General features: G+C 37.2%; 1 protein-coding gene across 1 annotated transcript; it reads right to left on the bottom strand.

The window, feature by feature from the left end:
* Window positions 1-1634: 1634 nt before the first annotated feature.
* Window positions 1635-24230, bottom strand: TMTC3 (transmembrane O-mannosyltransferase targeting cadherins 3). Its single transcript, XM_070946880.1, has 13 exons — window positions 24039-24230; window positions 23090-23308; window positions 21803-21902; window positions 21047-21162; window positions 19685-19857; window positions 17868-18120; window positions 10616-10764; window positions 8501-8621; window positions 6763-6874; window positions 5259-5362; window positions 4699-4868; window positions 4342-4568; window positions 1635-3108 (listed from the first exon to the last, which is right to left on the bottom strand). The coding sequence occupies exons 1-13, from the start codon at window positions 24225-24227 to the stop codon at window positions 2291-2293; spliced, it is 2751 nt and encodes a 916-aa protein (XP_070802981.1). The 5' UTR covers window positions 24228-24230; the 3' UTR covers window positions 1635-2290.
* Between the last annotated feature and the right edge of the window lie 1191 nt (window positions 24231-25421).

The raw sequence follows: 25421 nt of genomic DNA, 5'->3' as shown, positions 1-25421 counted from the left end.
GGGCTGGCCTAACACTTTTTAAAATGTTTTTAATTGTCTGTTATTGTTTTTAATCATGGGGCCAAATTTATATATATCTTTTTAATTGTATTTTAATGTTTGTAGTTTATGTTTTTACTTGGCTGTTCACTGCCCTGAGTCCTCAGGGAGAAGGGCGGTATACAAATTTAAAAATAAATAAATAAATAAATGAATAAATAAATAAATAAATAAATAAAATAAATAAAATAAAATAAAGAATTCAGTAAGTTTGCTCATGTAAACATTTCTTCAACATCCATGGAGTTAACATATTTGGAAAAAAAAATGCTTAAAAAAACTAAAAACTAAAATACTCTTAGGTAATCCAGAGACAAATTGAGGAAGAAAATATAGTCACAGATATAAAAATGATGAGTTCAAATTTCAGATAAGAGATTTAGTTATCTTATCCTAACAAAGCTGTTAATGAAAACCATAGGAAATTTAGCAAAACAAGTATTTAATTGTAATGCCCAAATTTCTGCAATAAAAATCATGTTTGGAATTATACCAGAAACTTTCAAGCTGAAAATGAATTCTGAATTTATATGAAGAATTAATGCAATCAGTAATCTTTGTGTAAGTCACAAGTATGATTGTCACATGACAATCTGTCATGTATAACATGATGATGGGGGAGGGGAAGTACACCTCCAGCTAGTAGCTTGCTGAGGCATCTAAAGAAAAGATCCTTCAGGCCTGTGTTTTCTATCAGACTTATTTACCTCAAAGCTTTCTTTGGAGTTGCCATATGTTATGGACTTAGTCCCTACAATTCTAATCGTAAGAAATTCCTTTTGCTTATTACCCAAGAGACATTTTTTTCACTCTATCTTTTTTTGTTTGTATACCTGTTTTATTTCACCAAGCAGGAACATAAGAAGTTGTTTTATACCATGTCAGATCATTTCTTTAGCTACCTCATACCATGATGAAACCTTTTTTTTCCAGGATCCTTTTGCAGGTGTACCTTAAAATCCTGGGACTTTCAAAATGTCAAACATATGGTTTCTTGTTGCAAAGGATTTTATTCATTTTAGATATATCCTGCATTTAGTCAAGGAGCTGAAACATTCCGTTCTCTCTTTTCAACCTCAAACTCCATAGAAGTTACCTAAACAGTTGGTGGCTGATATTATGTGGTACAGGTCTATATTTTCCATATTAAAACATAATTACCATGATTGCAAATAAAATTGTAATGGTTTGCCATTCCTTATAATGTATTATCACAAGAAGGCAATTTAATCGGCGAGCAGCTTAAAAAGATACCTGGTATATATTGTGAGTTGCATTCAACCATAAAAGAGGTAAAAAAAATCCACCACCTTGGAAATGATTCTATAGGTTTTGCATTGATTTCTTAAAAAATAGATGACAGTTCAGAAACAGTTTCATTTTTCCTATATTAGAAGCATCACAGGATGGTGCTGATAACAATAACAAAAAAAATCAATGACAACAACAACAAAAAACACAGGACAAAGCTTTTCGATAGGGATATCTTTTGGGGATGAGTATTCCTGCTCGTCCCCATGATACAGAAAATCACTGTATCTATAGAGTGATTTATTAAAGTTTTTTTTTAAAAAAAAACATCAAATGCATGCATGCTCATACAAAAACACAAGTGGTATTTGCTAATTAATTCCCAATGCATTCTGGAACATTAATACTTATAGGGAAGCAGGAAGACAAAATGGGAATGTGCCACATACATTTACATAGAAAAAATGATTTGATGTGTGAAGTAAAATAATAGTCATCCAATTAATTTGTAATGCTTAAATACTCAGACCAATGGTTTTCTCTAGTAAAATTAGTCTGGTGACCAATATACCTGAGGCTCTCTTTAATATTTATCTATCAGTATTTTAACCGTTCTTTGAGAACAGACAGAACCGAGCACAGGTGGTTGCAAGTATTTTGCAGCCAAGCTCTTACATGCTTGCTTTCAAATAAGGAGTTTAGTGAGATTTGTTTCTGGAGTAATAAGCTATTCTTCTAACCAGCAATATTAGAATATAAGCTTCCATTGCTGGAAAAGTCCTTGTGTGTCCGTTATGTGCAACTCCTTAACCAAGCATCCTTGGTTAAAAGTCATGGCTTTTCCTATTCATTGTGTAGCTTCTTCAATTTTAGTTAACATTTCAATATTCTTTCCAAATTTAAAAGCTCCTTGTGATTACTTTGACTGAAAACACATGCGACGCACATGTAAAATCTGCAAAATAGATGCCAGTTTCCCTTACAGTGGTGCTCCAAGTAATTATTCACCGTTTAATATACGTTCAATCTCTTCCAGTCTTTTCAGTGCAGCAACTCTTTTTTTCTCTATCTCTTTTATTTCTTTTGTCGATTTCTTTTTTGTCTCTTTGTCTGTAGAGTTTTTATTTCCATGTTTTTTGGATTTCCTCTGCTCCTTGCTGCCATTAGAGTTCGTAGTCTGAGGGTTTTTTTGCTCACTTTTTACCTCTTTCAAGTGTTCAGATGGAGTTTTTTTTTCTTCCACAGATGCTACTTTTTCCGTATGAGTCACACTTGCGTCCCCTAACCTGAGGGAAGCAATTTTACTTCGGACAATGCTTAAATGGCGTTGGATGTATTCCTCATGTGGGGCTAAGGCCAGTGTTTCCACTAAGCATTTTTCTGCCTTTAATAAGTCTCGTTCTTCAAAATAAACCACACAGAGGTTGTGTTTTCCTTGTACATTGTTTGGATCCATTTTCAGAATTTTCTCAAAACATTGTTTTGCTCCCTGTATATCTTTCTTTTGGTTCATCAAAATGTCTCCCTTCAAAATCAAACCTTTGGTATGATCTGGGTAGTACCTCAGCAATTCCTCCAGCACGGGTAAAGCTTTCAGCTCTTTTGCAGTCTGAGAGTAAAGCAAGGCCAAGTTGAACAAAGCACTGCGGAAGCCTGGAAGTAGCTTTATGGCTTTTTTCATCCACATCTCAGCTTCATCATCTTTTTTATCATCCATTGCAAGCATGCCTAAGTTAAAATAACCATTAGCATCTTGAGATTCTTCTTTTATGTAACTTAGAAGTCTCTTTTTAGCTTCAGGCCTAAGGCTGGCCTCACCTAAAGCAACAAATGAACATTAATATGGACTATCCATGGCTCTGTAAACAGGACAATATCAACAGTCTTTACTACTTATGCTTGTAGATTTAGATTCATGATACTATAATTTTACAATTTGATATTTCTTATAGTCAGAAAGATCTGAAAGATCCATGGGAAGCGTATTACATACCCACTTTTTTCTCCCAACATCCATTATTACAATAATTTTTTTGCCCAACTGAGGTAAAAGATTTGGAATACCTATATAATTTGGGAGATTTCAATTAATTTCATTGATTTGAATGGAAAATAACAACTGATCCTTTCAAATATTGAAAAATAATTGGATGGGGGCCCAGGAAAATAACCCCCGTGATTCTATCCCCAGGCTTTTAAAATTATTACAATTTCCTGCTTCAAATCTTGTTTGTAATCCCCCGTTGGAATGTAACTTATTAAAATAACCTATTAGGGTTAAATCTCACCTTTCCTCCAGAACTCAAAGTGAAATATATACTACTTCCTCCTTCCTACTTTTTCCTGTAACAGCAACCCTATAGGGTAAGTTGAGCTGGAAGACAGTGATTTTCCATGACAAGATGTGGCCTTGAAGCTGCATCTCGTAGGTGTCTATTCAGTATCTTAACCACTGCACCAAAGATCACATTCAATCATTGTAGAAGAAGCACTGAAGACTCAATTCACAATGCAAGGACACAGTCTTGTGTTTAATTGTAAGGAGTACTTTACTTATAAGCTAAAATCTGACTTAAGAGGGAAAATTGTAAATAATATGGAACTCAGTTCTGCAAATGTATTCTTCAAAGCTAAAACTTTAGACAATCCATCCTGAAAGGGAAATATTTAACTTGCTTATAATTTGTATTGCTGAGACAGGATTGTATTCTAGAGTTATGTGACTTATCCTTTTTTTGAAAAAGCAATCCTGACTATTCATTAAAAAAAATAACTATGTTTTTCTATGGCCTAGTTTTAATGATATTTCATGTCATTTTGTGATTTGATCATGTCAGAGAGTCATTGATTATTACTAATTTTGGTTCAAAATTTTGTTATTGACATATATCAATCACGTTGTTTTGTTTTTGGAGTTCTTCATGCATTATTTTTCCTGGTCTTTCTTTTCTGTCTTTCTTCCCCATAGAGCATGTTAATAAATAATAATAAATAATAGTAAAACATCATACAACTTTTACAAAGTTGTCTTAGAGTTCTAGGTATACATACCAGATTCTTGCATCAATAGTGCAGAATTGAACAAGGCTAGTTTGTGACTAGGATTCAGTTCTAATGCCTGATTGAAGTTTTTCAGAGCTTCAGAGGGATCTTTCAATTCAATGTAAACAATTGCCAAGTTGTACCATAGGTCTGCATTGCTTCGATCCAATTCAAGAGCCCTTAGGTAAGCTTCTTTAGCTTGCAGGGGTTTATTCATCTTTAGAAGCAATTCACCCCTGTTGAGAATCAAAATTTTAAATTATGTGGTTTCCATTCACTCCATTTTCTTGCTATTAAAACAGCATTGACAGTAGAGCGGTCTACTCACATTTTGCATTTCATTATGAATATAAGATTATAAAGTACCTGCTAATGTAGGCCTGTTTGAAATCTGGCCTCATGCTAATGGCTTGACGATACAATTGGTCTGCTTCTTCAAGACGAGACTCATTTGCCCGAATCAGGTTTGCAAGGTTTATGTAAACATTCAGATGGTTAGGAGCGACTCGCGCAGCATATTTTTTACCCGGAATAATCTGACAGCAGAAGAAATTATATTAGGCTTGGAAGAGCATTAACCATAAATTTATTAGAACTATAACACAATGAAAGTTTAACAGTGTCAAAGACTGCAGTTTTAAAATGAGAGGCCTAAATTATAATTACTTTAAACTAAGTACAACTTTCATTTGAACTGAGAATACACTGTTCTAATACAAAAGCAGGCTGATATATAACTGTATTTTTAATTTTTTAAAAAATATTAAATGTTATAATTATTACGAAAATACAGACAAGAAAAAGGGTGAACTAGACTGATTGCTATAATTTCCAGCAAAGTAAAAAAGATGTGCCCCAACATCTTTTGCTAAAAAGACATTCCAAGTCTAATGAAACTTCTCAAATAAGCAGTGTATTCCACTTACCTGTGGCATCAATGATTTTGCAACTAAATAGGATTCTTCCGCTTCTCTGGTTCTGTTTAAATTTTTGTAAGTTCTTCCTACATTCATATGGGCGCCAATATCATCTTCAAAATTGCAAGATAAACAAGACCTTCAGTACTTTCTTTCCCTCTAAAATTCCAGCCTCAGTCACAACAACTTTAAACTAGAAATCAAATAAATATTAAATCCTCCCTGCCTCCGCTTCTATCTAAAATGTGACTGATATGACATACGCTGTACAATTTTGTTAAACTAGGCTCAAGAAATTCATTTGATAATTAATTCAAAACACAAGCATTTTGCAATGTTCCAAGTATAGAACACACACATATTATACCCATTACAGAAAGAAATATAGTTGCTTTATTGTTGCTTGGGCCACTTGGCTGTTTAATTCAGAGGCGGGAAAGGATGCTTTTAAGCTACCTCTGGATTCTGTCAGCCTAGACCAGTATGGCAATGATGAGGGATTACAATCTGGCATCAGTCGGAGGGATGTACATTGCCTCCGAAGCACAAGCTACTTTGATAAATACAATGTTCCTAGAATCTCATGCGGAGATCTTTTCTGTAAAGCACTGTTAAGGACTGAGCATGGAACTTTTTGCACGTAAAACATGTGCTCTGCCCCTGAATTACAGAAGGAAAATCAGCCATGGAAGATTAATATGCAACTTAATAATAGCTAGATGGAGCAGGAAATTTCTTTGAACTGCTTTTTAAAGCATTACATTTAAGGAATCAGGACACCAGCAAACTTTCCATACTTGTATAAATTCATAAAATTATATACATTTTTAAGATTTCACACTAACATTTATTTTACTTACACAATTTATGTATTACTCCAATGAATCACCCTGACTAGTTAACAGAAAAGCATAAACTAACATTTCATAGTAAACTCAATACTCATAGACCAAAATAACCTTGCTAAGAGGAGCCAACTGTCATATTAGTTCAGAACAAATTCCTGCTTAAAAAGAGGAATTTTCAAGACTTTCTGGAGTGCCAAGAATGGGAACAGCTTTATCTCTGCAGGCAGCAAGTTCTACAATGCTGGAGCAACCAAGGAGATTGCTTGTCCTTCTGGACCATGGTCCTTTCACCTCTTGCAATGACAAGAAAAACCCTCTCCCAATGGTCTTACAGATAGGACAGAACACATGGTTAAAGTGATCCCCAATGCAGCCTAGTGTATGAAACATAAAATAATGATCTTGTAAAGATATCCTGTAAATATCCTATAAGATATAGGATATATCTTATATCTCTGTTGATCACTGAGTTGTGCACCTTAGAGGGAGCACTGCAATAGTAAAATGCATGGGGATAAAGACATGAGCCATTAAAGCTTTCTGGTCCAAGCTGCAGTAGCTGATAATGCCAACTAATGCTAAGCAAAGGCTTCCCTGGTCATGGGGAAAATATTAGGAAAAGAGAGTATTATTGCCTTTCATGCTAGCGATCTTTTACAACTCACCTGGCTGAACTTGGGTGGCCTGTATGAAGAATCTCAATGCTCTTTCAAAGTTCTTTTCATTTTCTAAAGCATGACCCACATTATTCCAGAGTTTGGCATTGTTCTTATTTACCTGATCACAGAAAACATGTACATGACATATCAGAAACAAACAATTTGCTATGCAAATTGAATAATTCATTTATGAAAGCATAGTCTATTGAGGTGGAATGTTTAAGAGAGTGTTTATAAAAACCTTGCCTATGCACAGACTAAGGGAATGTATAAAAGCTTTATGGGCACACCAATAATGTTAGGGACCATTTGGAGCTGAACTCATTTATTTAAAATCTAAAATACAAAAGACTTATGATAGATGATAGTAAATTGCTTAGTTGCTCAGGACAGATTCCCCCAGTTTGGTGCCTTCCAGGTGCATGAGTGTCAACTCCCAGAATTCTCTACCTGTCATGGCGATACTGAGAATTCTGGCAGTTTGCATCTCCTGAGACATGTGATTGGAGATGGCTGCTGTAAAAGATTGAAATGGTATGACAGCGGATACAGTAAGAAAAATTGTGGGAGGAACCAGGAAAAAAATAAATTTGATTTTCAGTAAGTTAATATTATGGTCTGGTGCAGTGTTGGCGAACCTTTTCGGTACAGAGTATCGAAAAAGGAGTGCACATGCATGTGCCGGAAACCGGAAGAACAGCTGCCCAGTGCACATGCGTGAGGCTGCTCTTCTGGTTTCCGGTGTGTGCATGCACACTGGCCAGTTGGTCTTTGCGCGTGTATGAATGCCAGACACCAGAAGACCAGGTGGCCGGTGCGCATGCGTGTGCCGGAAACTGGAAGAGCAGCCGCCCGCCACGTGCATGCGCACTGGGTAGCTGCTCTTCTGGTTTCCTGTGCTCCTGTGCGCGTGAAGGCCAGCTGGCCTGAACCCGGAAGAGCAATGGGCGATGGCTCATGTGCCTGGAGAGATGGCTCTGCATGCCACTTCCGGCATGCGTGCCATAGGTTCACCATCACGGGTCTGGTGGCACATTAAATAATTTCTCACTTCTAACACAAAAAATGACCAGGCAACAGAAATTTCTCAGTATTACATACACAATTTTAGCTAGACATGTCTTAGGACTTCTGTTTCATTAGTAGAGTAACCTTGATTTTTCATCTAGACAGTCCTCACTTAATGACCACAACCAGGACTGATAATTTTGTTGTTAAACAATGTAGTTATTAAGTGAACCATCATGTGACATCACCCAATTTATATCAGTTCGGCTGTGGTTGTTTAGCAGATAATCTGAAGTCATTAAGCATGAAGTCATATGACCATGAATGGCCTTTTCCAGGCTTCCCCATTGACTTTGCTTGTCGGAAGCCAACTAAGAAGGTCACAAATGTAAACCACATGACCACGGGATGCTGCAGCTGTCAGAAACGCATGCTGGTTGCGAGGTGCCCAAATAGTCATCACATGACCACAGAAGTGCTGTGACAGTCATAGGTTCGGGGACCAGTTTTAAATCTACTTTTTTATCACTGTTGTAAATTCAATGCTTGCTGAATGAAGCAGTTGTTAACCAAGGACAAGCTACATTTATCAATTCCCAGTATCTTTCCTTGGGAGGAGGGGAGAGTTCTGAAAAGGTATCAGAGGCTGTGAATCCTGGAGTTTCTTTTTTCTGACATAAATCCTTCAAGAACGCATTATTATCAGAAATAAGAGTTTAGAATAATAATACTATACCTTTAAAGCAGACATAAACAATGTATATTCCGATTCCCAATCCCAGTTCCTCTGCAATGTTTTTAAAGCATGAATGAACAAAACCAAAGACAAACAAATCCATGATAGCTTTCTCAGGGTACTAGTAAGTAAAAATGAAGAAAGATGTGGTTAATGTAATTCTTGATTTCCCAGGCTAACAGCATATTTCTCCAATTAGGGCACTTAACTCATAGAACCTCAGTTTACAATTCTAGATCCAATTTAATATTAACCATATTTTCACAATTAACTGCTTCAGGAAGCAGAACAGATGCTGACAGGAGAAAAAGTGCTAAGGCAGTTTTGCTAAATGCAATGTCATTTTGCATTTAGCGCTTTATTATAAACAAACAGTAATAAGATACAAAGAGAAAATGAAATCTATTTAGACGGAAGTTGCTTCTGTTATCAGTATAGCAACTGACTATATTTGTCATTCAATCCACTGAATTGTTCTCAGCATATCTGAACCATTAAGAACTTGTTGAATCCAAGTGTTGGTAACTAAATATCACTACTTTGCAAAACAGGACTTATTATTTGGAATAATTGGAATGTAGACTTCATTGCCATAATGAAGAAATACAGCTGCCTATATGTGGCCATTTGAAACTATGGAACAGATCATCTGTCTGTCAATTGTCTGTCAACAATTATAGTTTCAACATTCATTTCTGGTTTGCTGCTATGATGGCATAAAAGGTAATGGAGAACAAAACCATGAAGGCAACCTAAATTATTTTATTGTATGAAACAATATTTATTCTCATTCTTAAGAAGAAAGCAATGCAAAATAAAATATTTGTTTCTTTGACAAAAAAAAGTCAAACAACTGATTGTCACTTCCCCTCCAAAGGAAAATCGAGACTCTATTTTAAGCCCTGTCTGTGAATTTAGTTTTCATGCTCAATATAACAATAATTTGCCCAGCTACAACTATAGTTTATGTTATACAGGAAACTGAGGGGACAGAAAGAGCAAATATTATATTTTAGAAACATATCTGAGTTGACACAGCTTATGTGTTAACATGAAAACATGTTAAAAGAGTAGTTTCATAATTGCAAATTAAATAATTTGATAACAACTAAAAAAACAGTAAAAATGATTAAGAGTGAATTATTTAGAAAAGAAGGGATTTTTAATCCATTTTTAAAGAAAAAGCAAAAGCAAACCATTTTTAAAAACCCTTAATTTCTTTCTCAGGTGCTATGAATCTTTAAAACAAGCAGATATAGTAATAACAGGAACTACAGGAAAGAGAAAATAATGCAAGGAAATTTAGAAAATCCCTTTCACTTACTGTTAAGGGATGCCCTCAGGTTATTTTTAAACATTTACAGCATTACATAAAGGGACTGATACCATGACTGAATTGATGAAACGTAAAATAAGAGGTTAACTATTTGAAAAGTCTTGCAAATCATTGTTTTCAAGAAACATTTACAGTAAAATAGTATTGTAGAGTATTTATGATCCATTTAAGATCCTGAATACTCGGGAAAATTTCAATTCTAATTGGTTTGATTGTTTTATTTTATTTAATTAGTTTATTTAATTGTTAAAACTTTAATGACAACTTTAAAAAATGTAATGGTTTCTGAGATATATTTTCCTTCCTTTCCCCAAAAGGAAGTTTTACTGATTATGATGTAGAAAAGATGGTAAAAGTGTCAGAATATTCATGACTGGGAAGACATGGTAACAAGGTCAGCCAATGAATAGGCATAGCAACTAAGTCAGCCAACTGGGAACTGAGACAGACTGGAGCCAAGGTGTGTCTGAGTCTGCAGCTTCTGAGTAAAGAGAAACTGAAACCAGTGTGTGTGAACTTGTCTGCTGACCTGAGCTGAAATGAAACTGTGAATCTGCTGTTGGTATTGTAAATTTACTTCATGTATTATTATGTATATAAAGAAGTTAATGAATCCTACTGCATCAGTTTATCTGTGTGCTTCTGGATTTGATTTTTACAAGAAACTGACAAAAAGCAAGTAAAGATATTAAGCCACTCAGACAACTCTTCCATGCAATTTCACCTTTAGTTCCCATTCATGCCCCCCCCCCTTCCCCAAGCAACACTTTTTAACCTACCTGTTACTTGACAGCTTTTTCCACCCATGAGCAACTAGCATGCAGAATCCCATGCTGGGAACATATAACACTCGTTCTGCTACTACGAAGCCAACAGGGAAAAAAAGGTTTGACGCTGGGATGAATGGCAAAACTATTAAACAAAGTGCCTAAAACAGCAAAAGAAAAAAACAAACAAAACACTAGCTAGTAACCCAAAGCAGAAAAATATTTAAGCATTATACAGACCTACAGCATACATGTCTGTAAAAGAGGCACTGATTTAATTTTACATTTAGAATCCCTATTTTTTTTTCTTCTACAGTTCTGATGAAATCGATAACTTGCTATTTTATGCTCTTACCAAATCTAGATTTATCTTGTGTCCCTTCAAAGTATGTCTTCAAAGCTATCGGTACTTCTTCAAAGCTATACAAACTCTATTACTTTACAAATCATATACAGATAGTCCTCGACTTACAACATTTCATTTATTGACCGTTCAAAGTTACAAAGGCACTGAAAAAAGGGACTTATGACCATTTTTCACACTTTATGACCATTGCAGCTTCTCTATGGTCACGTCAGGGGTGAAATGTAAAATTTGTTACTACCGGTTCTGTAGTAACAAGGCTTGGTGGGGGCGGGGATGTGACTGCGTGGGCTGTTTTTTTTAAAAAAAACTTTTTAAAGCATTTTTTCTAATGCTTTGAAAAGCCTCTCTGCCGATCAGGCAACTCAGCTGGGATCGTCAGAAAGGCTTTTTTAAAAATGCCTCTATGCCGATCAGGCAACTCAGCTGGGATCGTCAGAGACTTTTCAAAGCATTTTTTTACCACCCCTTCGGCCAAGAGGTTGCAGAAAAAAATGCTTTGAAAAGCCTCTGATGATCCCAGCTGAGCCGCGCGATCATCAGAGGCTTTTTTGTTTTTACTTTTAAAAGCATTTTTTCGTCGGAAAAGGTTGTAGAAAAAAATGCTTTTAAAAGTAAAAAAAAAAAAGCCTCTGATGATTGTGCGGCTCAGCTGGGCATGGTGGGGGGGGGGGGCGCAGGGATTTTTGCTACCAGTTCTCTGAACCACCTCCCGCCATCACTACCGGATCAGGCGATCGGGTCTGAACCGGGAGGATTTCACCCCTGGGTCACATGATCAAAATTCAGATGCTTGGCAACTGACTCATATTTATGACGGTTGCAGTATCCTGGGATCACATGATCAGCTTTTGCAATCTGCTGAGGAACAAAGTCAATGGGAAATCCAGGTGCACTTAACAACTGTGGCAAGAAAAGTTGTAAAATGGGCCAAAACTCACTTAACAACTATTTAACTTAGCAACAGAAATTTTGGGCTCAATTGTAGTCAAGGACTACCTGTATTCATCTATGTATATAAACAATTAGTTATGTACAATAGCCAAATCTAATTAAACAGAGCAAACCTTTAGTTGAACTGGATAACTGTAGTTAAACAGCAATAGCAATAGCACTTAGACTTATATACTACTTCATAGTGCTTTACAGTCCTCTCTAAGCAGTTTACAGTCTCAGCATATTGACCCCAACAATCTGAGACCTCATTTTACTGACCTTGGAAGTCTGAGCCAGTCAGGATCAAACTGCTGGAAATCGGCAGAATTAGCCTGCAATACTGCATTCTAATCATTGCGCCACCACAACTCAGTTTAAAGAGTTAAATTGGTTTGTTTAAAGGTTTTAAACAAGCCAATCAAAAACATATTGATTTAACTGCAAGTTATGAAAGGAGCAATGGATTGAATAGATTTGTTAATAACAGACTCATAGAAATCAGAGGGGCTTATATCAGTACACAGACTTATCCATTGTCTTCACTGGATATGATCTTAAGTCTTGAGTTAGCCTAGAGCAGTTCTACATGTTCAGAGGAAAGATGCATGTGCCTGTATCAAGACTGTCAGAATTATATTATAAACAAACATATATTTATTTCAAAAAGAGACAACAATCCAACTGAAGCAGTGTAATGTTTGTATATATCTAACTCTACAGAACAGCTTTTACCAGCATACACATCCTCCAGACTGATGTATTTCAAATCCCAGAATTCTTCAATTGGCATAGTTAGAATAAGAGAGAATTCTATGAGTTGAATTCCCCATATTTGGAGGCCACTCAGGTTGGAATTAAACTGCTGTAGGAGAACCAAACCGAATTCATCTGTACACAGTGCCAATATTGGAACAGTTTATTCACAACCTTTCTAATTCCTTGAAGTTTACACTGCTAGATCTGCTTAGCTTTAGCAAAACATTACTGAAGATTTAATTGCAAAAAATAGATCTACATTTGTCACTGCACATGCAAGCAACTGGGTTAGCTACCTGTGTTGGACTCCTACAGTCAGGTGCAGAAATATTGGGACATCGACACAATTCTAACATCTTTGGCTCTATACACCACCACAATGAAGTTGGAATGAAACAAACACAATGTGTTTTAACTGCAGACTGTCAGCTTTAATTTGAGGATATGTACATCCAACTCAGGTGAACGGTGTAAGACTTACAGCAGTTTGCATATGTGCCTCCCACTTGTTAAGGGACCAAAAGTAATGGGACAATTGGCTTCTCAGCTGTTCCATGGCCAGGTGTGTGATATTCCCTCATTACCACAATTACAATGTGCAAATAAAAGGCCCAGAGTTCATTTCAAGTGTGCTATTTGCATTTGGAATCTGTTGCTGTCAACTCTCAAGATGAGATCCAAAGAGCTGTCACTATCAGTGAAGCAAGCCATCATTAAGCTGAAGAAACAAAACAAACCCATCAGAGAGATAGCAAGAACATTAGGCGTGGCCAAAACAATTGTTTGAAACATTCTCAAAAAGAAGGAACGCACCGGTGAGCTCAGCAACACCAGAAGACCCGGGAGACCATGGAAAACAACTGTGGTGGATGACCGAAGAATTCTTTCCTTGGTCAAGAAAACACCCTTCACAACAGTTGGCCAGATTAAGAACACTCTCCAGGAGGTAGGTGTATGTGTGTCAAAGTCAACAATCAAGAGAAGACTTCACCAGAGTGAATACAGAGGGTTCACCACAAGATGTAAACCATTGGTGAGCCTCAAAAACAGGACGGCCAGATTAGAGTTTGCCAAACAACATCTAACAAAGCCTTCACAGTTCTGGAACAAGATCCTATGGACAAATGAGACCAAGATCAACTTGTACCAGAGTGATGGGAAGAGAAGAGTATGGAGAAGGAAAGGAACTGCTCATGATCCTAAGCATACCACCTCATCAGTGAAGCATGGTGGTGGTAGTGTCATGGCGTGGGCATGTATGGCTGGCAATGGAACTGGTTCTCTTGTATTTATTGATGATGTGACTGCTGACAAAAGCAGCAAGATGAATTCTGAAGTGTTTTGGGCAATATTATCTGCTCACATTCAGCCAAATGCTGCAGAACTCATTGGACGGCGCTTCACAGTGCAGATAGACAATGACCCAAAGCATACTGCAAAAGCAACCAAAGAGTTTTTGAAGGGACAGAAGTGGAATGTTATGCAATGGCCAAGTCAATCACCTGACCTGAATCCCATTGAGCATGCATTTCACTTGCTGAAGACAAAACTGAAGGGAAAATGCCCCAAGAACAAGCAGGAACTGAAGACAGTTGCAGTAGAGGCCTGGCAGAGCATCACCAGGGATGAAACCCAGCGTCTGGTGATGTCTATGCATTCCAGACCTCAGGCTGGGATTGACTGCAAAGGATTTGCAACCAAGTATTAAGAAGGGAAAGTTTGATTTATGATTATTATTCTGTCCCATTACCTTTGGTCCCTTAACAAGTGGGAGGCACATATGCAGACTGCTGTAAGTCCTACACCGTTCACCTGAGTTGGATGTACATACCCTCAAATTAAAGCTGACAGTCTGCAGTTAAAGCACATTGTGTTTGTTTCATTCCAACTCCATTGTGGTGGTGTATAGAGCCAAAGATGTTAGAATTGTGTCGATGTCCCAATATTTCTGCACCTGACTGTAGCTCTTTGTAAGGTTATCTGCCTCAACCTGCTTAAAGGCAGGCAGCCGTCCTTTTGCTTCCACCACTGCACATTTTAAGTAAGTTATATACTGCTCTGAGAAAGCAATGTTATAGCAGCATAGAGTATGTGCAAGTTTATTAGACTCTGATGCCAGATATGTCATACTCCGTATGGCTAGTACATTACATACATACATTACACTGGGTAATATGGAGTGGTGCAGTGGCCTAGAGGTGGAGCTTTCACCTCACAATCAGGAGGCTGCGAGTTTGATCCTAGGTAGAGGCAGATATTTATCTCTCTGAGCACATTGAGAATATATCTGCTGAACAAAACTCTGCATTGGCAGCAGCAGGACGGGCATCCAGCCATTAAAACACTCTGCTAGCTCCATTCAGTTGCCCAGACTCCGGGATTATGGGGTCATTAAATGATGATGATGATTACACTGGGTAATATCTCCCAATGACCAGCACCATCAGTTGTGCTATCCAAGGCACTATAACCTATGACTCAGACTGATTTTAAATTCTGCCTCCTGAAGAAACTCAGGTTCTCAGATGATGTGTTTAATTTAGATCAATAATAATTCATAAGCTTCTTCCTGGACCACAAACTACAAAAGTAGGCTTTCCTGGAAAAGGAATGGACTACTTGTTTTTTCTTCATAGTAAAATACACAGCCAAATGTCTGCCATTTTTTTCTTTTTTTGGTTCTGCTTCTTTTTTGCTGCTGAGCCACATCTGAACTACTCCCTCAGCAGAGAGTGAAGGCAATTTATTCATAATCCTATTGAGTCATTATTAATTCAACAATCAACATAGAATGCCGATAAGCTTTTAGGAAATGAAATTAAAAAGCATGCAAGTGTGTTTTTCATAATAATAAGGACACGATAGAAACATTGGCTAAACTTATAATTTATTTATTTGAAAGATTTATATGGCCGCTCACCCTAAGCAACACTGAAGAACTCACACAACAAGAGGAAGGCTCACAGAAATCCAGTCTTAATGTAGGCAACACTAAATTTCTAACTTTTGGTGGTATATTCCAAATCAAAATGCTACCTTTTTTGGTGCAGAATTCAGTTTCTTAAAAAGACAAAAACTTAAAGCATTCATATACCCTTAAATGGAATCTGCTGAAAAACTAGATGGTCTGGAAAAATAGGATTTTCTAATAACATCCTAATGTTTTTGCGATGCCGACTGTATGTAGCCCATGTAACAAATAACGTAACTTTTTACATAACAAATAACATTACTTGGGCTCCACTATAACTGTGATCAATATAAAGCACAAAATTACCCCAAGGACTCCCCTTTCTATTTAATTGTGTTCGTTTTCCTAGATTATTGCTAGAACAGCAATGGTTGTTAGGAAGTAGTCAAGTGACTTCCAGCCTTTTTGCTCACCACAGATTTCATTTCATTCATAGATCAAGCATTGGATGGGGGGCGGGGAGGAGGGGGTAGTCCTTTAATCCAGAATCTATACACGGTGCTGTTACTGTGTTGTTTTAACGTGGCAAAAAAGCCCTGCTGTCAATAAAGCCCACATTGTATACGTATATTACAAGAGCCTCATAAGCACAGAGGAGCAAAATCTGCAGATACAAAGTTACACTGTGAAATAACTGCTCCATGAAATACTTTTAAAAATTCAGCAAAGACATTGTACAGATAATGTACAATGTACCAGCTTGATAAAATCCGACGTTTTCCTGAGTGCTGAACTAACGCAACTCAAAGTGTTACAACATTCAAGGACAAAAAGCAATGTAGAGCTACAGTGGGAACAATAATTAACTCCATACGTACAAAATTATGCACAATAATTAAGTCCATACCTACAAACAATAATCATTGAAATGTACCGATGCAAGTATAGCACAATAGAACATGCAATGGAAGTTAGCTAATTCGATCAAATATGGTGATAAATAGGATCTCTATTTTCATATATGTAGCAAAATGGATTTGGGAATATTTCTATCACTTATACTGAATTGGGATTGAATTGTAGCTGCTGAAAAAAAAATCAAGTCTAAAGAAAATGTGCTGAAAGCAGAATAATCTAATTTAGAACACATTTAAATCTCTCTGTACACTTGCAACTAATACAAGAGGGGCTCGCCTTGTGCAGAGAATGAGTGTGAGCGCTGCAGTACTACAGGTCTCACTACTACCCCTGGTTCACCGTATCTGGGTTGTGTGTTTGGGATGGGGGATCCCCCAGGTAAGGGAACTGAGAGGCCAGGGTTAGGGGATGCTGCCTCTCTTGGCCCATCTCTCCTGCTGCTCCCTGTGATTTACAGAGGAATTGAGGGAGTTGAAAGAGGATCAGGAGACACCAAAAGGAGCACTGGAAGAAGATAAAGAATGAGCTTGACCAAATACAAGCTAAGGCCACTATTATGTTTTATCTCATGAAGGCTGGAGCAGAGAAGTGCCAATACTTCTCCGCTCTGCCACCCAGCACCTTGTTTAGGGTTACTGGATTCTCCTCAGAAAGGGAAGCCTGAAGGCCCATTTACAAAACCGTGCAGAGGAATTTTCTGTGAACCCGTAGGATAAAATCACTTGGATTAATTCCCAATTGGATACCAAGCATGGTGTAAGTACTGTGGCGATGCCCAGAGAATGGACTTACCCAGTTATTTGGGAATAGTTTGATTCTATTGGACTTGAGGAAATGGACGGGATCCTCTGGAATGGGTAAATGCTACCACCTGTGCATTAGATCCATGCCCCTCCTGGCGGTTAAGACTGCCCAGGAGATAGATGGTGAATTTATCCTTGTTGGTGGGGGTGTCCTGGATCTTTTTAAAGAGGCACTGGTGTGCCCCCTCCTCAAGAAGCCATGGTATCATATCATTCTGGACAATTTTTGTCCAGTCTTCAATCTCCCCTTTTGAGGGAAGATGGTTGAGAAGGCTGTGGTGTTACAGAGGAAATGAATTATCTGGCTTCTCTTCAGTTAAATTTCAGGCCCAGTTTTGGAACTGAAATAGTAGTGATCATACTCATAGATGATCTCAGGTGGTAACAGAATGGAGGCGGTGCGTTCAACCTTGCCCGTTTTGACCTCTTGGTGACTTTTGATACCAATGACCATGCTATCTTTTTGGGCTGACTTAGTGAGTTGGGGGTGGGTGGCAGTGTTATGTGCTGGCTCACCTCTTTCCTCCAAGGTCAGTCTCAATCAGCCTTGATAGGTAGCCCTATAATGTCACTTACCATTAATACAGTCTTGGAGGAATCCCCAGGATACCGGAGACTGAAGATGACCAAAGTGCCCAAAAAGCAGAAGAAGGTGACAGTGGCAATATTTCTTACATCCAGCATGGATTCTACCAATGGGATAGTGCCCATTGTCCAGTCACAACACAATTCAGAAGGATTTAGAAGCAGCCAAGCATTTACCGGAAGGAGGTAATTGAAAGTCAGCTGCCTCACAGGAGATGGACTCACAGCAGCTGGGTTATCAAACCTAGAAAGAAAAAGTTGAGTTAAGGTGCAGCCATATGACATGACATATAACAGAAGACTTAGGTTAAATCTCTGGATTAGATCCAGGATTGAGTGAAAAACGTATTTTGTGAAATGGATGACTTAAAGAGAGGTTGGAGGGAAAATGGTGATCTTTTACCCCCAACTTCCTCTTTTCCCTACAACAATGCTGAAGACAGAAGCCTTATTCAAAACAGTGTGCAAAACAGGACAGTAGCAATGGTGAAAATTGCGGCCCCAACCTAGCTCGATTCTTGTGTTCTTTGCCAAGGGAAGGAGTCCTTCCATTCATGAAGGGTCAAAGCCTAGTTAGAATTCTTGCAAAGCTGCCTTGACTTTTTATTGAACCAAGGAAAAAAACAATTTATGCATTTCTATAATTCAGCAGATACAAGCTGAGGTCCAAAGCAAGCAAATTAACTGATCAGTTAATCTGTTTAAACTGGGTTAGGCAACTTCTTAAAAGCCTGGTGCAAGCAGAACCTTACTCCATTCATGATTCATGTATCATGTATAAGGTCAGGATGCCCAGCAGATTGCTTTGCTGATACAGACACGATTAACTGCTCAGATCACCAAGGGACTTCTATTGCATGTACCTAGCTAGCACTGTGCAAGTCCTAAGTGCCCAAGTGCTATCCTGTAGTCATCCCTGTAATATTTTACGAGAAATATGTTAAAATGCTCTCTCTTCTGCCAAGCCTTCTTTACATAAATGTTGGACAAATGCTTTTTATTTCTGCTTCCCCCCCTTCACTCCTTACTGTAATTAGTTTTTACATTTATTGTTTTACTGTACAGTTTGTATGTTGTAAACTGCTTTGAGATGCTTTTATGAAGTAAACAGTATAAATATATATTAAGTAAAACCACCAAGTTAATGGACTACAGGGTACATTGAAGTCCACCCAAAAATTATGCAAATAAATACTCAGGACAGGGATAGCAATTAACTCAAAAGCCAGCAGTTGCTTGGCTTCAAGCCAGCAAGTGCAGAGCAAAGAGTCCACTGAAATATGGAAAAGGAACCAAGATATAAACTGTTGTGAGAAAGAATAGTTGTTATGTTGACAGAGAAGCCTCAATTATTTAATACAATTTCAGCCTATTCACAGTAGACATTCTTATCTAACTACAGCATGTCAAGGGTCTGAGAACTTCTGCTGAGTTCAAACCTGCCATCCAAAGTAAGCTGTGAATAGTTGATTTCTGGAGATCTACGACTGAATCCTGGATCAGGAAACATGCAGAAGACAGCTGCATGCATGCACCCTGTATTTTGCAGATTAGCAAACATGAGACCAGCAATGCATACTTTATCTTCTATCCAATTTCAATCCTTATACTTACAGGGGAATCCCTGAATAGGCTTATGAGTTTGTTGAAACAGTAAACATAACAAAAGATCACAAAATGTTTAATGCATAAGTAAGATAAAATATATATCCTGAATACGAAGCCAAGGAGTAGGAATACTTCTTCAAACAGAAATATTTATCCACTTTTCCCCAAGTTCCTTCACTATTACAAACAGTGGAATTTACCTTGTAAACACCGGTAACTGGGACTGAATAACTTGAACTCTGATCACAACAAGTAGTAGGGTACTGAACATCAGAACAATTAGTTTCAATAGCATTTGAAGCATACAGTAGGGAATGCTGCCTTTGCCTTGAAGAATGTGTAGCACTGTATACCAAAGAATTGGCACCGTATACTAGACAAGGAAATAAAAACATAAAACAATATTCAAATGAATCTTCTGACACCATGTATCACACAAGCAAACTTCTTCAATATATAATGCAATCCAAGTGTGTAGGTCTACAATTCCCCAAATTCCCAAACAAGGTAGCAGTAATTCTGGGGATTTCATTCAACTGAAACCCACCAAGTGGGGAAAAAAAGAACCTTCAAACAGGATTAAAAACCCTTTCTGCTCCCTTTATTTCAAAGGGAAATATTTAAACAAGCTTGTCTCATTAAGTTTTATTCACCAATCATACTGAGTTCTGACATACATCAAAATATTTTTCAATTCAATAAGCTATTAATGTTATATTCACTGCCAATACATTTAACATAAATCCAATGTTTAGTGCATTTCAAGTATCCATTAACACAACAATGGCTGTATTCTATGCGTACTAGCATGCTTAGGTCCTCAAGCCATACTCTTCACATATCTGTCTTGTAGAAAGTAGTTCATGTTACCTCCTAGATTTAGAAGAGTCTTAAAAAGTGAGTTGTTGTATTATGGCAATTTAATTGAACTATAGTCTATTCTGAAGTTTGCTTGTTCTCTACTGACCCATTTCTTTTTCACTGGAAAAAGGTAACCATGGTTATCATGGAAAGGTCTCCAACTTAAAAAAAAATATTTTTAGGGTTGATGTAGTTGTACCAGAAGTAATGGGTTATAGGCAGTGGTGGGATTCAAGTAATTTAACAACCGGTTCTCTGTCCTAATGATTTCTTCTAACCAGTTTGCCAAACTGCTCAGAAAGTTAACAACCGGTTCTCCCGAAGTGGTGCGAACTGACTGAATCCCACCACTGAGTATAGGGGAAATAATTTTAATAGATAAGAACTGGGAGGTCTGTGGATTCATTTGCCAGTAATTCAATAATAGGATCAAAATTTTCATTTGGTATTTTTAGCTTTGGACAAAATCTATTGCATGTGAGATTTCATTGGTATCTTGCATTTGCATGGGCCTTGGAACTCAAGTGAGGTATGAACTAGTCCAGTGTTTCAAATGTGGCAATTTTAAGCTGTGTGGACTTCAACTACCAAAATTCCCCACCCAGCATGTGACTTGGAACTCTTGGCCAAGTGTCTCCAAGTGACATATTTTAATTTTAATTTAATTTCAGATTTGAAACTGAATCAGATAAATTCCTTACCCCTTGAGCAATAAATACTTCATAGACACAACATATCCCCACCACGGTTACTCCTTGTTCCTTACATAATGTAGCAACAGCCACCAAAAAAACTGTTGCTGCAATAGGAGTCCACACTGCAATGTAAGATACAAAAATAGTTAAGTCTTCATGAAATTGGGAAAAGCAACATTGCAATTCAAATGTCAGCCTGGAAATATTTCCTCTCTCTCTGAACATTGAATGTACATTGTCTTGCCAGATGGTTTTATTGAAGACCGACCACATTTTATAGCTATTTAAGAATAGAAGTACCATCTTATACTGTAAAAATCATTTGTAGATGCCATGCCAAGGTATAGTTCTTCAATCCGGTGCCATCCAGAGGTTATGCCACAACTTCCAAAATCATATGGCCTTTGCTCTTGTTTTCTTAAATTAGGATTGGGTGACCTTTTACAGATGTGGGCTTTCCTTAAAAATATTTTTTGTTGTGAGCACGTGGTGGCAGAGTTGCAGCCAAAGAATGATTGATTCAAGTGCTAAGGGTATGATTGGACGTATCTCTCTCTTTGGCACCTCATATGCTTTCATTTTAATATATGCTTCACTCTTATCCATAGAACAGGGGAAAAGGAAGGATAGATCTGGACTGATTTGCTACACAGTGATTTGAAATCACACAAACCACTGCAACTTCCCTACCTGGTCTTTAAATAACTACATTGAAGGTGTGGGGTGGGGGATGAATGATTGTCCACTCATTGTTTGCTTTACCTATAGTGTTTTCAGGCCCTCTGGATCTGGTATAGGACAGAAAAGCAGCTAGAAAAAAGATTGAGGAGAGAAGTTCTGCTCTGCCCACCACACCAGTTACCTAAATAAAAGATACAGCAATATAAATCATTTAAACAAAATAAGATAAAGTATTAAAGTAATGGACAAAAAAAATCTTACAGGTATTTATATTTGAGTTCTGATTTTCCATTGTTTTGATGAAGTATGCAAGGACAGAATTAGACTGCCATCATGTGGATAAACAAGGAAATGCCTTTATTCTGAATTAGTATTATAAATAAAGATGCTCTGAGGTCAAGCCCAATCCACATCCATGGACTTTTCCTGAGGATAGCATATATATCAGTGTTTCTCAACCTTGGAAGCTTGAAGATGGGTGGACTTCAACTCCCAGAATCCCTCAGCCAGCAGCGCTGGCTAGGGGATTCTGGGAGTTGAAGTCTACCCATCTTCAAGCTTCCAAGGTTGAGAAACACTGATATATAGTATACACAGTATTGATCTTGCCTTTTTCCAGGGTGCTTTTCCAATTCCCAGCCCACATCCCCAGATCAATCATGGCTGATGTGCTTGGCTTTAACTTGCAGAACTTAAGTAGAAAACAAGTTGCCATATCAGATATGTTTTATTTTTAATCAGGAATGATTTTGGAGAAAAATGTGCATTATCCCAAACAAATGTGACCTAAAATAAACTTTTCTTTTTTTCTTTCTTGGTTGCGTGACATAAATGGATGGGTGGGAAAGAGAAAATAGAGTAAGAAGTGACTGACTCATTCAGAGACCAAGAATGAAAGAAAATGTTGATTGCTCCCTGAATATGTGCTTAGAAAAAGCTCTTTGGATTCAAAAGACATGATGTAATCTGAGCACTGTGTATGTACCCTTAACAGTCATTTTGCCAAGCAGAAGCACTGCCAAACACATGACCTTGGAATGTTCTTGACACAATTGCACACAGAGCCTTCAAGAGGACAAGCTGCCTCACAGCTTTAACAAGAGAGCACATTCATTGCTTATGCCAGTTCACTTCCTAAAGCACACTTCAAATGCATTAACACAATCATGTGGTAATTGGAAAGGTGATGTCTAGAAGTAAATGATAGGTTTAAATGTAGATGTATTTGAGAATAACACCCCCTCCCCATTTTAACATCCCCCCCATTTCTTTAAATTGTGTTCTCACTATCATCACCCTGCAATGTTTCCCTACACTGTTTAAGAACTCTCCACAGTTTGAACTAGCAAGATTTTTAAATTTACTTACTGCTTCAGTATGTATGGGATGCACTGCGAATAGTAAAGATGCAACCAAACTGCTTTTGTTGTCTAAGAAAAGCTTACAGACTTTGAGGAAGATGATACAAACTATTGCATGGAAGATGACATTCAGGAAGTGGTAAGAAATAGCATTTAATTCACTGAAAAGATAGTTCAAACGAAATGTGAAGACCGTGAAGGGTCGATATGACTTATGACTTCTCTCCTAAAAAGACAAAACAAAGAAGTAAACATCACATAGAATAAAAGGAATAAAAGCTATTGGTAAAATGGAAAATTCTAAAAAAAAAAAGTTTTAGAAGCCTAAACAGTATATGTGTCTTTCTCCTTAAAGAGCATGCTAAACGAACAGCCAGATAGCCAAACTAGGCAAATCTGTTCAAATCAATCTTTTCCTCTCATCATATGCACACTGCACAAATCCACTCCTTTGTACATTGCTAAGAATGCAAGATTACATTATATTTTCTCTTCAAACATTCAAAGTAACATGAATAGGAGATTTGGAAAATTGCCAATGTCCCCTTAGCCTTGGGGGCACTCATGTCAATTTTGTTTGCTTTGTTTGTTTGTTTTGCTCAAAAACGTATCAAATCTTCTCCCTCAAGTTCTCTGTATACGACAGAGTCTACTTGTTCATTCCAATTTTTTTCTGAAATATGATGAGAGTTTATAAGAACAACAGAGGCATATGAATTTCAGATAATCTAGTTTGAATTATATTGATTTTTCCTGTAGTCTTTAATACGTTGATGATCAAGATTTGTATCCTGGTCATCATATATGTTGTAAATTAAAATGAATGAAAAATAAAATATTGGTATTTTGTAAAATATCATTGAAGGCTGAAATGATATTTCTGAAATGCAAAGTAGGGCTTACACATTGGTTCAATGCTTTATAAAAATGCTTTAAGTGTCTTGTAGAGATATTACCTCAGACATGGGTGTTCCCCAGAAGTCATTCAAAAAAAGATTCTTAATTGGAGTTGAAGGATGCAAATCTTTATTGTCCAAAATGGCAGAAACATCATCAAAAACAAAGCCACAAAATAGACTGTTCCAGTAGCAAGCAGCCACTACTCCAAATATTAGTGCAAATTCCTTTGGGCTAACATAAGCCATCTTCTCCGGAACTCATGCAAACTATCTGTAAAACAAATTTCAGTTTGTTTTAAACATCTGCTTCCATCAACATAAATATACACAGTGAAGATTAACTGAAAACCAGAAGATTGCTGCTTATCTCCATAAGTAAATAAAACTCTTTTCACAAAAAAATTGACACATTTTAGCAAAAAGGCTGTAGCTTTATATCCTAGCAATACTGCTTGCTGGTTTCACTCATTTGCTTCCACACAGACTTCAAAAAGTGATAACATCTGGTATTTTGCTAATTACGCTTTTGAAAAAACTGATCAAAAACATGGACTGGTTCATAAGTGCTTAGAAGAGAATCATCTATTCCAACAATACTTTCAGTAATGCTTTGGGGATGGGGGGGGAGAGCCTATACACTGAGTTTCACTTCTAAAGAGATACGCATAGGTTTGTATTGTTAGTCTCGGGAATTATAATATCCCAATTCCTTCTCTTTCAATGACAAGAAAAGAAACCTTTGACTTCAAAAGAAATAGTATGTCATCCTTAGGGACCAAATCACCTATTCTGAACTACCTTTCTTTGAACTGAGATATCTTTCCTTCAAATATTATTTTCTGCTTTAAGAGTTAATCTTCTTAAAATTAACTGTCTCCTTGCTAGGCTGCTGGCCATAAGTATGCATTAAAAATTGATCAGGAATTTAAGCCATGTTCTCTAGTTTAACTCTGGGCACACAAATACATAGAACACACTTCCTATAAATTGGAAGAAATAGCAAGGGGAAGAGAGTAACAGGTGATTATAGATAAATTAAAATCATATATATTACTTATTGATCAGAAAGTAACATATATAATTTGCAATGAAAATATATCTCCTTTGAAATAAATTTTATTCTGAAAGATACTGCATTAATCTATAAGTATAATAATAATACTTTAAATTCTTAGATTGCTGTAAGTCTTTCAGTACTTTTCAGCTAAGTACCATACCATAAATATTTTTTAAAGTTTAAAGGTAAAGGTTGCCCTCACACATATGTGCTAGTCATTCCCGACTCTAGGGGGCGGTGCTCATCTCTGTTTCAAAGCTGAAGAGTCAGTGCTGTCCGAAGACGTCTCCATGGTCATGTGGTCGGCATGACTAAATGTCAAAGGTACATGGAACACTGTTACCTTCCCACCAAAGGTGGGAAGTTTACAGGTCCTATTAAAC

The sequence above is a fragment of the Pituophis catenifer genome, unplaced genomic scaffold, assembly GCF_029215685.1.
Source record: "Pituophis catenifer annectens isolate HBS135680 unplaced genomic scaffold, rPitCat1.0.hap2 SCAF_7, whole genome shotgun sequence".
Classification (NCBI taxonomy): domain Eukaryota; kingdom Metazoa; phylum Chordata; class Lepidosauria; order Squamata; family Colubridae; genus Pituophis; species Pituophis catenifer.
Note: the sequence above shows the minus strand (reverse complement) of the source record. Positions and strands in the feature narration are given on the sequence as shown.